The following is a 14,181-nucleotide window of genomic DNA, read 5'->3' on the forward strand; positions in this document are numbered from 1 at the left end:
TCGCTCTCTCGTCTAGCTCTGCCCAGACTGGCTGAGAATGTTTACTGTGTGTGTGTGTACTTTTCTAGCTTTCCTGCTAATCTACTGGGGTCATTATTAAAAGGCATAATCTGTAATTAACTGGAAGGAAAGACATGTTTCCTGTCCAAAACAGATCCAGTCATCAACAGTCTCACACCAGTACCACACCCTGGAAAACACAGGAAAAGTATAAGAAAACGCGAGACAGTAAACATTCCTCTAAGTGCCCTTCATGCTTTTAACACCAAACATTTGGCTTTGACATAAATGGCACCTTATTCCCTATAGTGCACTACTTTTGACCAGAGCCCTGATCAAAAGTATTACACTATATAGGGAATAGGGTGCTATTTGGGAAGCAGTCTTTAACACAGAACAGCTTCATGCACAGAACAAACCCTGTCTTGTCCGCGGCTTGGCTGTCAGACAGGGAGCGACAACATTACATCAGAGTGAGAGGAAGTTAGAGAGAGTGGAGAGAGAGTGAGAGACAGAGAGTGGGAGAAAGTAAGACAGAGTGAGCAAAATAGAGCGAAAGAGAGAGAAACAGATCAAAAGAACCCGAGAACCATTGATGTCTGACTAACCTCAGAGATGTCAAAGGTAAAATCCAGTGTTTTCCCGGGCAGGGCTTTGGAAGAGCGCTCCCACACCTGGAGGTCCAGGTGGGCCAGCTCGCTGTGGGGGGACGTTGGCTGCACCAGGCTGGCCGACCGGGACACCACTAGCTTCAGGATGTTCAGGGCTTCCCTCCAGTGGGTCGTCTGAAGAGCGTGTGCAGGCAGAGCACACACAAAACGAGAGAGAGACACACACACAGAGTCTGTTAGAAGATATCCACCATATGACGTCAAAACTGTTTTCATTTATCAAAGAAGCATAAATACAGGGCTTCCTGAAAGCTACCATAAAGCAAAGCCTCTGAGGAGAATCCTCCAGGAGAAAGGTTTCAGTGTGTGTGAGCCTGGAATGAGGGCCTGCAGCCAACACAGCAGGCTGTTTATAGAGTCATGTTGGGTGTGCCTTTAAATTTGTTGCTGAGACGCAAGACTCTGTTTTCCCTTTTTGCAGTAGTTAATGGAATACTACATTCAGTATTCTGTTCATCATATTATTTTTCACAAGGACCAGACATTGACCACAAGCATTTCGCTACACTCGCATTAACATCTGCTAACCATGTGCATCTGCTAACCATGACCAATCAAATTTGATTTGATTTGACCAGACATTGAAATGGGTTTAAAATATAATTGAGGAAATAGAAAGGATGTGAGAAGGATTCCCGGGGGGATGTGAATGGACCGGATGAAGCCGAAGGCTGCATATTAAGAATCCGTGAGGTGGACTCTGTAGAGTTTAGCTTGGAGTCTCATGTAGACATCGTAAGGCCATGGTAATTAGGCTGCTGTGGTGATGGCAATCCAGGAGATCTTGACATAGAGTTTCATCAGATTTTAAGCCAGAACTGTAAATGGGCCACTCAGGAACATTCACTGTCTTCTTGGTAAGCAACTACAGTGTAGATTTGGCCTTGTGTTTTAGGCTATTGTCCTGCTGAAAGGTGATTTAATCTTTCAGTGTCTGGTGACAAGCAGACTGAACGATGTTTTGCTCTTGGATTTTAACTGTGCTTAGCTATATTCCGTTTCTTTTTTATTCTGAAAAACTCCCAAGTCCTTAACTATTACAAGCATACCCTTAACATGATGCAGCCACCACTATGCTTGCAAATATGGAGCGTGGTACTCAGTAATGTGTTGTATTGGATTTGCCCCAAACATAATACTTTGTATTCAGGACAAAAAGTGAATTGCTTTGCCACATTTTTTGCAGTATTACTTTACTTTTCCTGTTTGTTGCAAACAGGATGTCTGTTTTGGAATATTTTTATTCTGTACAGGCTTCCTTCTTTTCACTCTGTCAATTAGGTTAGTATTGTGGAGTAACTACAATGTTGTTGATCCATCCTCAGTTCTCATATCACAACCATGAAAATCTGTAACTGTTTTAAAGTCATCATTGGCCTCATGGTAAAATCCCTGGGGGGTTTCTTTCCTCTCCGGCAACTGAGTTAGGAATGACGCCTGTACCTTTGTAGTCACTGGGTGTAAATAATAACTTCACCATGCTCAAAGGGATATTCAATGTCTGCAATTATTTATATATTTTTCCCATCTATCAATGCCCTTCTTTGCGAGGCAGTGGAAAACTTCCCTGGTCTTTGTGGTTGAATCTGTGTTTGTACTTCACTGCTTGACTGAGGGACATTACAGTATGTGTGGGGTACAGAGATGAGGTAGTCATTCAAAAATCATGTTCACCTCTACAGGATCGGTGGGTCCCTCACGGGACGGTTGAGCTAAAGCAGTCTAATGTGATTAGCATGAGGTTGTAACTAACAAGAAAATTTACCAGGACATAGACATGTCAAATCAAATCAAATGTTATTGGTCACATACACATGGTTAGCAGATGTTAATGTTAGTGTAGCGAAATGCTTGTGCTTCTATTTCCGACATTGCAATAATAACTAACAAGTAATCTAACAATTCCCCAACAACTACCTAATACACACAAATCTAAAGGGGTGAATGAGAATATGTACATATAAATATATGGATGAGCGATGTCCGAGTGGCATAGGCAAGGTGCAATAGATGGTATAAAATACACTATATACATATGATATGAGTAATGTAAGATATGTAAACATTATTAAAGTGGCATTATTTAAAGTGGAATTGTTTAAAGTGACTAGTGATTTATTTATTAAAGTGGCCAGTGATTGGATCTTAATGTAGGCAGCAGCCTCTCTGAGTTAGTGATTGCTGTTTAGCAGTCTGATGGCCTTGAGATAGAAGCTGTTTTTCAGTCTCTCAGTCCCAGCTTTGATGCACCTGCACTGACCTCGCCTTCTGGATGGTAGCAGTGTGAACAGGCAGTGGCTCGGGTGGTTGTTGTCCTTGATGATCTTTTTGGCCTTCCTGTGACATTGGGTGCTGTAGGTATCATGGAGGACAGGTAGTTTGCCCCCGGTGATGTGTTGTGCAGACCACACCACCCTCTGGAGAGCTTTGCGGTTGAGGGCGGAGCAGTTACCGTACCAGGCTGCGATACAGGATGCTCTCGATTGTGCATCTGTAAAAGTTTGTCAGTGTTTTGGGTGCCAAGCCAAATTTCTTCAGCCTCTTGAGGTCGAAGAGGCGCTGTTGCGCTGTAACGCCTCTCGTCGGAAGGCATGGACCAAAGCGCAGCGTGGTAAGTGTTCATGATATTTTTTTTCTCAAAAAACACTTGAACAAAATAACAAAGTGAAACACCGAAACAGTTCTGTCAGGTGCAGACACTAAACAGAAACTAACTACCCACAAAACACAGGTGGGAAAAAGGCTGCCTAAGTATGATTCCCAAATCAGAGACAACGATAGACAGCTAGCTGCCTCTGATTGGGAACCACACTCGGCCAAAAACAAAGAAATAGAAATAAAGAAACTAGAATGCCCACCCTAGTCACACCCTGGCCTAACCAAAATAGAGAAACATAGCCTCTCTATGGCCAGGGCGTGACATGCACCTTCTTCACCACACTATCTGTGTGGGTGGACCATTTCAGTTTGTCGGTGATGTGTACGCCGAGGAACTTAAAATGTTCCACCTTCTCCACTGCTGTCCCTTCGATGTGGATAGGGGCGTGCTCTCTCTGCTGTTTCCTGAAGTCCACGATCATCTCCTTTGTTTTGTTGATGTTGATTGAGAGGTTGTTTTCCTGACACCACACTCCAAGTGCCCTCACCTCCTCCCTGTAGACTGCCTCGTCATTGTTGGTTATTAAGCCTACTGTTGTGTCATCTGCAAACGTGATGATTCAGTTGGAGGCATGCATGGCCACGCAGTCGTGTGTGAAAAGGGAGTACTGGAAGGAGCTGAGCACGCACCCTTGTGGGGCCCCAGTGTTGAGGGTCAGCGAAGTGGAGATGTTGTTTCCTACCTTCACCACCTGGGGGCGGCCCGTCAGAAAGCCCAGGACCCAATTGCACAGGGCAGGGTTGAGACCCAGGGCCTCCAGCTTGATGAGCTTGGAGGGTACAAAGGTGTTGAATGCTGAGCTGTAGTCAATGAACAGCATTCTTACATAGGTATTCCTCTTGTCCAGATGGGATAGGGCAGTGTGCAGTGTGATGGCGATTGCATCGTCTGTGGACCTGTTGGGGCGGTATGCAAACTGAAGTGGGTCTAGCGTGGCTGGTAAGGTGGAGGTGATATGATCCTTGACTAGTCTCTCAAAGCACTTCATGATGACAGAAGTGAGTACTACGGGGCGGTAGTCATTTAGTTCAGTTATCTTTGCCTTCTTGGGTACAGGAACAATGGTGGCCATATTGAAGCATGTGGGGACAGCAGACTGGGAAAGGGAGCGATTGAATATGTCCATAAAAACACCAGCCAGCTGGTCTGCGCATGCTCTGAGGACGTGGCTAGGGATTCCATCTGGACCAGCAGCCTTGCGAGGGTTAACACGTTTAAATGTTTTACTCACGTCGGCCACAGAGATAGAGAGGGCGTAGTCCTTGTTAGCGGGCCGCTATGGTGGCACTGTATTATCCTCAAAGCAGGCAAAGAAGGTGTTTACTTTGTCTGGAAACTGTGACGTCAGTGTCCGTGACGTGGCTGTTTTTCTTTTTGAGGTCCGTGATTTCCTGTAGACATTGCCACATACGTCTCGTGTCTGAGCCATTGATTTGAGACTCCACCTTGTGCCTGTACCGGCATTTCGCTTGTTTGATTGCCTTGCGGAGGGAATAACTACGCTGTTTATATTCAGCCATATTCCCAGACTTCTTTCCATGGTTAAATGCGGTTGTTCGCGCTTTCAGTTTTGTGCAAATGCCGCCATCCATCCACGGTTTCTGGTTAAGGTAGGTTTTAATAGTCACAGTGGGTACAACATCTCCAATGCACTTCCTTATAAACTCACTCACCGAGTCAGCGTATAGATCGATGTTGTTCTCTGAGGCTGACCGGAACATATCCCAGTCCGCGTGATCAAAACAATCTTGAAGCGTGGCTTCCGATTGGTCAGACCAGCGTTGAATGGTTCTCGTCACTGGTACATCCTTTTTGAGTTTCTTTCTATAAGACGGTAGGAGCAAGATGGCGTCGTGGTCGGATTTGCCGAAGGGAGGGCGGGGGAGGGCTTTGTATGCATCACGGAAGTTAGAGTAGTAGTGATCGAGAGTATTACCCAGGCAAGTACTGCAATCAGTATGTTGATAGAATTTAGGTAGCCTTGTTCTCAAATTTGCTTTGTTAAAATCCCCAGCTACAATAAATGCACCCTCAGGATATATGGTTTCCAGTTTACATAGAGTCCAGTGAAGTTTCTTGAAGGCCGTTGTGGTGTCTGCTTGAGGGGGAATGTACACAGCTGTGATGATAACTGATGAGAATTCTCTTGGGAGGTAATATGGCCGGCATTTGATTGTAAGGAATTCTAGGTCGGGAGAGCAGAAGGACTTGAGTTCCTGTATGTTGTTATGATTACACCATGAGTCGTTAATCATGAAGCATGCACCTCTTCCCAGAGAGGTGTTTATCTCTGTCGGCGCGATGCATGGAGAAGCCCGGTGGCTGAACCAATTCCGACAACATATCCCGAGAGAGCCATGTTTCCGTGAAACAGAGAATGTTACAATCTCTGATGTCTCTCTGGAAGGCAACCCTTGCTCAAATTTCGTCTACCTTGTTGTCAAGAGACTGAACATTGGCGAGTCGTATACTCGGGAGCGGTGGGCGATGTGCACGTCTACGGAGCTTGACCAGGAGGTCGCTCCATCTGCCCCTTCTGTGGCGTCGTTGTTTTGGGTCGACTTCTGGGATTAGATCCTTTGTCCTGGGTGGTGGTCCAAACAGAGGATCCGCTTCGGGAAAGTCGTATTCCTTGTCGTAATGTTGGTAAGTTGACGTCGCTCTTATATCCAATAGTTCTTCCCGGCTGTATGTAATAAGACTTAAGATTTCCTGGGGTAAAAATGTAAGAAATAATAGATAAAAAATGAAATACTGCAAAGTTTCCTAAGGACTCGAAGCGAGGTCTGATATAGGCAGAAAGCTTAAATTCTTGTTGATCTAACTGCACTATCCAATTTATAGTAGTTATTACAGTGAAATAATACCATGCTATTGTTTGAGGAGAGTGCACAGTTATGTATTAAATGCATTAATAAACCAATTAGGCACATTTGGGCAGTCTTGATGCAACATTTTGAACAGAAATGCAATGGGTCATTGGATCAGTCTAAAACTAGTTTCCAAATTCTAAATTGTCGCTGGGGTGGAATAATACATTATGGTAATTCTCTTGCATTTCAAAGATGATGGTCCAAAAGAAATACAAAAAACGCATGTTTTTTTCTTTGTATTATCTTTTACCAGATCTATTGCGTTATATTCTCCTGCATTAATTTAACATTTCCACAAAAAGTGTTTCCTTTCAAATGGTATCAAGAATATGCATATCCTTGCTTCAGGTCCTGAGCTACAGGCAGTTAGATTTGGGTATGCCATTTTAGGCAAAAAAATGAAAAAACGTATTTTTACTCCTGAACGTATTTAGGCTTACCATAACAAAGGGGTTGAATACATAGTGACTCAAGACATTTCAGCTTGTCATTTTAATTTAGAAACATAATTCCACTTTGAGATTATGGGGTATTTGCCTGTAGTTATTAAACTCTGCCTGATGGACCCATGGGTTGAGGCAAACTGTCATATCCAGGATTGTCATGCACTCCACTTGTCCTGCCACCTGACTACATTGTCCATAACCTGTAATACATTACATAGATGGAAGGATTCCATCACCCACTGGAGACTTGAAGACAGAACCTCACCCAGAGAGCTGTGCATGTCAGTGTGTGGTTAGACAGCAAAATCCTTAGATTTGGTCAATTAGACAAATTAGAATGCCATTCTAGTTGTACTCTATACACATTTATTTGTATTTGCTAGGTATGTGTAGGCATACTGTCTTTGTAAGCGCCTCAATATGATATTTACAGCGTAAAATGATTTGTCTTTGTAACACAAACACAACCATAAATTTTTTGTAGATAAATATATCTACATTCAAGCTGGGCGAATGTTTGTGCAATGTCCACATGTAGCCTACATCTGTAGGGACATTAGTAGTTCTGTCAAGGATCCCTGCTGTTTCCAACTCTCTCTCTCTACCGCACCTGCTGTCTCTACCTCTGAATGATCGGCTATAAAAAGACAACTGACATTTACTCCTGAGGTGCTGACCTGTTGCATCCTCTACAACCACTATGATTATTATTATTTGACCCTGCTGGTCATCTATGAACGTTTGAACATCTTGGTCATGTACTGTTATAATCTCCAGAAGAAGAGGACTGGCCGCCCCTCAGAGCCTGGTTCCTCTCTAGGTTTCTTCCCAGGTTCCTTCCTTTCTAGGAAGTTTTTCCTAGCCACCGTGCTTCTACATCTGCATTGCTTGCTGTTTGGGGTTTTAGGCTGGGTTTCTGTACAGCACTTTGTGACATCGGCTGATGTAAGAAGGGCTTTATAAATACATTTGATTGATTGATTGATTGAACAGCCGACTTAAGGGAAGACGAGACAAGACATAACTAGCCAGTTATATGTAGTATATTGTGTTGTAAGACAGCAGAGCTGACTTAAGAACGGACATTCAAGTCGCAGTTGATACCGTTTCCATGGTAACACGTCTTAACACGACATGATGAACGTTTGAAATTAAGTTGCAAGCTACTTTCATAGCAAGATGTTGTAGAACGATTGTGTTATGAAACTAATTCCAGACACTGGCTCTTGCTACAGTATCTGCCATAATGGATTTGACAGAGAAATGTCAGCTAGATAGCTGCAGCTGGCTAGCCTATCTCCAAGCTATGCTAGCTAGCTGCTGTCAGCTTGGCTAAACACAAGGTCAGCAGAGGCTTTAGCCTACACATAGAACCGAATTATTTGACCATCTTGAAATGGCCAGTCAGTCAGGAGGGGAGAAGTTCTCAACTTCAAAACGTATTATTTCACTAATAACAACATCATGTTCCTCTCACCTGGACAAACTTCTCGATGGTCTTGAGGACCTCCATATTGAATGGCTTGGCCTGAATGACTGACAGGTCCATGTGACTCAGCAGGCTGTAGATGATCTGGAGCAAGGTCTGCTGCATGCTGGGTAGACCCTTCTCCAACAACTGGCCAATCAGAACACACTCACAGTTAATGACAGTCTGAAATGGATTTAATCCATTGATCCATATTACTCGAGGAGAAACATAATTTATGTATCAGAAACTCTTAAGGATAATTCACACTATTTGGCTGACCTGAACAGCACTATACTGGCTCAGATATTTTCTTCTCACATTGTCCTTTACTCTACAGTTCCAGCAACTAAGGTAGATGCCAAACCAGTCCAGCCCTGTACAGTTCGTCTTGAACTGGATTGGTTTGGCCCTATAGTGTGAATCAGGCTTAAGAGGAGTATGGTTATCCATAGAACAGCCATACAGACCTCGGCCATGTAAGTGACCATGTTGAGGGTGATCTCGGAGAAGGCCTCGTGGAGATAGCGACAGACGACGTTGACCCAGGAGAAGCAGTTCCGGGTGTATGAGTGTGTTGTGTACAGGGTCATCACATGGGCCAAGTTGGACAGTTTCGAATTCTTCTCCTCTAAGCATACCTGGCCATCCAAGCAGAAACCAAATACTAAATATTTACAGTACATATTGGCAATGAATCCTAAATAATGAATTAGATTGACATGAATTCGATTTCAAAATGACCAAGAGTACATTTAAATACTTTACATTGACTTAATTTCTGGAGAAAATGTACCTATTTCACCTCATTTTGTATGTGTAAAGTCCTTGTTTATCTATTAAATAACGCACATTGACTGGAAAGTTGACGAGAAAGTTGACGAGGAGACTAACCTGAGCTATTCTCTGAGCCACGTCTTTACAGAACTGGGATGGGCCGTCGAAGTTCTGGACCAGATGTGGCAGCAGACAGAGAACGTTCAGAGGGAAACCTGGGGAACAAGAGAAATAGGGCTTCCATTTCACTCAAAAATGACAAATAATAAATAATAACAATATATTTCATTGAAAGAAAATCAAAGTGCTACAATGACGGCATAAAATGAGAGACATACACAAAGAACCCAACTGACGCGGCTGAGCATGTGAATTAAGAAGACGCTCGTGGACGAGGCTCCTACGCACTAGTTAATTTGGCCAAATTTGTACTTTGCATTTCACTTTCTTACATATCAAATTCGATTGATGAATTTGTAAGTTATTTTTTTGATTCAAATGTCACACGATCTGAGGAGCAGAAGACCTGTCACTAACGTTTGAACCGCGATGTCCAACCAATACGGAGTCTCATGCGGTCACACTCCACACAGATCTTCAGAAACTCCGTATGATTCTGATCGCGGAAATTACAGCTACCATTGCCACTCAGCTCAAAACTGCCATTGATGCTGCTCTGACCCCCTTCACCGCTGTCCTGGATGGTGTCTGAGCCGCTGTGGATGACCAAGGCCGCTGACTTGGCGGCTTTGAACATGACTTGTGTGACTCCCATAACCACATAGTAGCCCTTGAGAAAACGGTCGCCCGTCTGAGCTCTGAAAACCAAAAGCTGATTGACAAGACCGATGATCTGGAATCACGTTCTCGCCGTTGCAATCTTCAGGTAGTTGGTATACCAGAGAAACTTGAAAGAGGGCACTCAGTTAAGTTCTTGTCAGACTTTTTCGCAGAGGTGCTGGAGGTCCATAGCCCCAGCGGGCGGAGATGACAACTCCAAGCCTAGAGTGTTTATCGTCTGTTTTCACTACTACTGTGACAAGGAGCACATCCTCCAGAGGCAGGGCAGAGACCAGCTACACTTCTGTGGATGCAAGGTGTTCATCTTTCCTGACCTCAGCTCGAGTGTCACCAAGAAGAGAGCTAAATTCCTCGATGTGAAACGCAACCTTCATCAGAAGAAAGTTAAATTCTCACTCCGCTCCCCTGCTCATCTCCACGTTCAACATACCGGGGGGAAAGCTAAAGTTCGACTCCCAAGAGGATGCCAAGCGTTGGTTCAATAGTCACTTCTGAGCCATGTCTTGGATCTATGACCTACTCTTTTGCCAGGTAGCATGCATAGCCTAGCCTACCTTCCAAGTCGAAGATATGTTTAGATTTTTACAGCAGGGCTTTTTTCCCCCTGTTGCCATTCATTTTCTACTTTGCAGAAACACTATTGAACTCTGATAAAAATGACGACTACTGTCTTGTGTGGTTGTTATTTAAGCTACACGTTTGGGAGGTCTTTTTTATTTGGCTAGATGGCTAGAGTAGTAATGCATGGATACAATTCCAGGCTTTTGCAGAGCTTTCCTTTTTTAGTTTTTTTCATCTAGATACTTACTGAAGGACTTTTGCCCCCTTTACTACGCCCTATTGATCATTCATACATGTACAGACACTTGTTTTGTTGACGTTGAGTGAGAGGTTATGTTCCTGGCACCACACTCCCAGGGCCCTGACCTTCTACCTGTAGGCTGTCTCGACATTGTTGGTAATCAGGCCTACTACTGTTGTGTCGACTTAAAACTTGATGATTGAGTTGGGTGAACAGGGAGTACAGGAGGGGGCTGAGCACATACCCTTGTGGAGCCCCAGTGTTGAGGATCAGCGAAGTGCACGTGTTGTTTCCTACCTTCACCACCTGGTGGCGGCCCGTCAGGAAGTCCAGGACCCAGTTGCACAGGGCGGGGTTCAGACCCAGGGCCACAAGCTTAATGATGAGCTTGGAGGATACAAACGTGTTGAATGCTTAGCTATAGTCAATGAAGAGCATTCTTACATAGGTATTCCTCTTGTCCAGATGGGATAGGGCAGTGTGCAGTGCGATGGCAAAGGTATCGTCTGTGGATCTATTGGGGCTGTATGCAAATTGGAGTGGGTCTAGGGTGACAGGTAGGGTGGAGGTGATATGATCCTTGACTAGTCTCAAAGCAATTCATGATGACAGAAGTGAGTGCTACGGGGCGATAGTCATTTAGTTCAGTTACCTTTGTTTTCTTGGGTAGAGGAACAATGGTGGACATCTTGAAGCAAGTGGGGACAGCAGACTGGGATAGGGAGAGATTGAATATGTCCGTAAACACTCCAGCCAGCTGGTCTCCGCATGCTCTGAGGACGAGGCTAGAGATGCCGTCTGGGCCGGCAGCCTTGCGAGGGTTAACACGCTTAAATGGCTTACTCATGTCGGCCACGGAGAAGGAGAGTCCACAGTCCTTGGTAGCGGGCGAAGAAGGTGTTTAGCTTGTCTGGAAGCAAGACGTCGATGTCCGCAATGTGGCTGATTTTCCCTTTGTAGTCTGTGATTGTCTATAGACCCTGCCACATACGTCTTGTGTCTGAGCCGTTGAATAGCGTCTCCACTTTGTTACGGATGGAATAACTACACTGTTTGTATTCGGCCATATTCCCAGTCACCTTGCCATGGTTAAATGCGGTGGTTCGCGCATTCAATTTTGCGCACTGCTGCCACCTATCCAAGGTTTCTGGTTAGGGTAGGTTTAATAGTCACAGTGGGTACAACATCTCCTATACACTTCCTGATAAACTCAGTCACCGTATCCGTGTATTCGTCAATGTTATTCTCGGAGGCCGCACGGAACATAACCCAGTTCGCGTGATCAAAACAATCTTGAAGCGTCGATTCCGATTGGCCAGACCAGCGTTGAATAGTCCTTAGCATGGGTACTTCCTGTTTGAGTTTCTGCCTATAGGAAGGGAGGAGCAAAATGGAGTCGTAATCATATTTGCCGAAGGGAGGGCGGGGGAGAGCCTTGTAGGCATCCCGGAAGTTGGAGTAGCAGTGGTCGAGTGTTTTTAGCAGCGCAATTACTACAGTCAATGTGTTGATAGAACTTCGGTAGCATTTTCCTCAAATTTGCTTTGCTACAATAAATGCGGCCTCAGGATATGTGGTTTCCAGTTTGCATTAAGTACAGTGAAGTTCCTTGAGGGCCGTCGTGGTATCGGCTTGAGGGGGAATATACACGGCTGTGACTATAACCAAAGAGAATTATCTTGGGAGGTAATACGGTCGGCATTTGTTTGTGAGGTATTCTAGGTCGGGTGAACAAAAGGACTTGAGTTCCTGTATGTTATCACAATCGCACCATTCATGAAAACCCCTGCTTCTTCCCGGAGAGATATTTATTCCTGTCTGCGCAATGAACTGAGAACCCAACTGGCTGTACGGACTCAGACAGTATATCCCGAGAGAGCCATGTTTCCGTGAAACAGAGTATGTTACAGCCCTGAGCTTGTCAACTTTATTATCCAGAGACTGAACATTAGTGAGTAATATACCCGGAGCGTCCAGTGTGAGCTCAGAACGCTCCGAGAGCAAAATGCTCTGAATTTACAAACAGACAATCTGACAGCACAGTTGCAGTCACCAACGCTCTGGATAACATAACAGCCTAACGAGCTCTGCTAGTGCGAGTAATGTTCAGTGAGCTGTTCTGTCATTTGTGTCTGGAAGTACAGTGCCAGTCAAAAGTTTGGACACACCTACTCATTAAAGGGTTTTACTTTATTTTTTTATATTTTCTACATTGTAGAATAATTGTGAAGACAAACTATGAAATAACACCTTTGGAATCATGAACTGTAGTAACCAATAGTGTTAAACAAATCAAAATATATTTTACATTTTAGATTCTTCAAAGTAGCCACCCTTTGCCTTGATGGCAGCTTTGCACAGTCTTGGCATTCTCTCAACAAGCTTCACCTGGAATGCTTTTCCAACAATCTTGAAGGAGTTCCCACATATGCTGAGCACTTGTGTTACAACCTGGCTCAAGATTGTAACCAACAATGGGAAACCACACACTGAGTAAAGGAATATCAAAATTAATTTATTCCATAAATAAACACTCACAACAATAATCAGATGAGGCATGAAGGTCAGCAAATTAGGTGTCAACTGCCAAAGCCACAACGAAACAACCAAAGGTATGCATGGAGAGAGGACTCTCTTGCTGAATGGGGAAACAGTAGCTTTATGCCACAGCTGAGCTTTCACAGCTGTGCCCCATCAACACTGACGACCCTCCCAGCTCCGCCCACCTCTCCTACTCCGCCCACCGATCTCCTGCAGGAAGTACGCACAGCAAAACCCAGTAGACAGAGCAGGGAGGGGCTGTCACACTTGTTACTCGCTTTTCCTTCACTCTGTGGTCCAACTTATTCCAAACCATCTCAATTGGGTGGAGGCTGGCGGGATTGTGGAGGCCAGGTCATCTGATGTAGCACTCAATCACTCTCCTTCTTGGTCAAATAGCCCGTACACAGCCTATAGGTGTGTTGGGTCATTGTCCTGTTTAAAAATGCAGAATGCTGTGGTAGCCATGCTGGTTAAGTGTGCCTTGAATTCTAAATAAATCACTGACAGTGTCCGCAGCAAAGCACCATCACTCCTCCTCCTCCTCCATGCTACACGGTGGGAACCACACATGCAGAGATCATCCGTTCACCTACTCTGCTTCTCACAAAAACATGGCGGTTGGAACCAAAAATCTCAAATTTGGACTCATCAGACCAAAGGCCAGATTTCCATTGCTGATGTTTCTTGGACCAAGCAAGTCTCCTCTTCTTATTGGTGTCCTATAGTAGTGGTTTCTTTGCAGCAATTCGACCATGAAGGTCTGATTCAAGCAGTCTCCTCTGAACAGTTGATGTTGAGATGTTGAACAGTTGATGTTGAGATGCAATTTCTGATGCTGGTAACTCTAATGAACTTATCCTCTGCAGCAAAGGTTGGTTTTTGTGACTGCACTTGAAGAAACGTTAAAAGTTATTGACATTTTCTGCATTTACTGACCTTCATGTCTTAAAGTAATGATGGACTGTCATTTCTCTTTGCTTATTTGCGCTGTTCTTGCCATAATATGGACTTGGTCTTTTACCAAATAGGGCTATCTTTTGTATACCACCTCTACCTTGTCAAAACACACCTGATTGGCTCAAATGCAATAAGGAGGAAAGAAATTCCACAAATTAACTTTTAACAAGGCACACCTGTTAA

General features: G+C 44.3%; 1 protein-coding gene across 7 annotated transcripts in view; it reads right to left on the reverse strand.

Annotated features, from left to right (window-relative positions):
• Positions 1 to 14,181, reverse strand: part of LOC139547551 (protein furry homolog) — a 236,771-nt gene that overhangs the window by 47,050 nt on the left and 175,540 nt on the right. For all 7 annotated transcript variants that reach the window (XM_071356440.1, XM_071356436.1, XM_071356437.1 and 4 more), the window contains exons 47-50: positions 9,012 to 9,109; positions 8,588 to 8,758; positions 8,127 to 8,267; positions 609 to 785 (exon numbers count right to left, since the gene is read on the reverse strand). In XM_071356440.1, coding sequence (XP_071212541.1) covers positions 609 to 785; positions 8,127 to 8,267; positions 8,588 to 8,758; positions 9,012 to 9,109 — 587 coding nt within the window. The remainder of the gene's footprint in view (positions 1 to 608; positions 786 to 8,126; positions 8,268 to 8,587; positions 8,759 to 9,011; positions 9,110 to 14,181) is intronic.

The sequence above is a fragment of the Salvelinus alpinus genome, chromosome 21 (assembly GCF_045679555.1).
Source record: "Salvelinus alpinus chromosome 21, SLU_Salpinus.1, whole genome shotgun sequence".
In the NCBI taxonomy this organism is placed as follows: domain Eukaryota; kingdom Metazoa; phylum Chordata; class Actinopteri; order Salmoniformes; family Salmonidae; genus Salvelinus; species Salvelinus alpinus.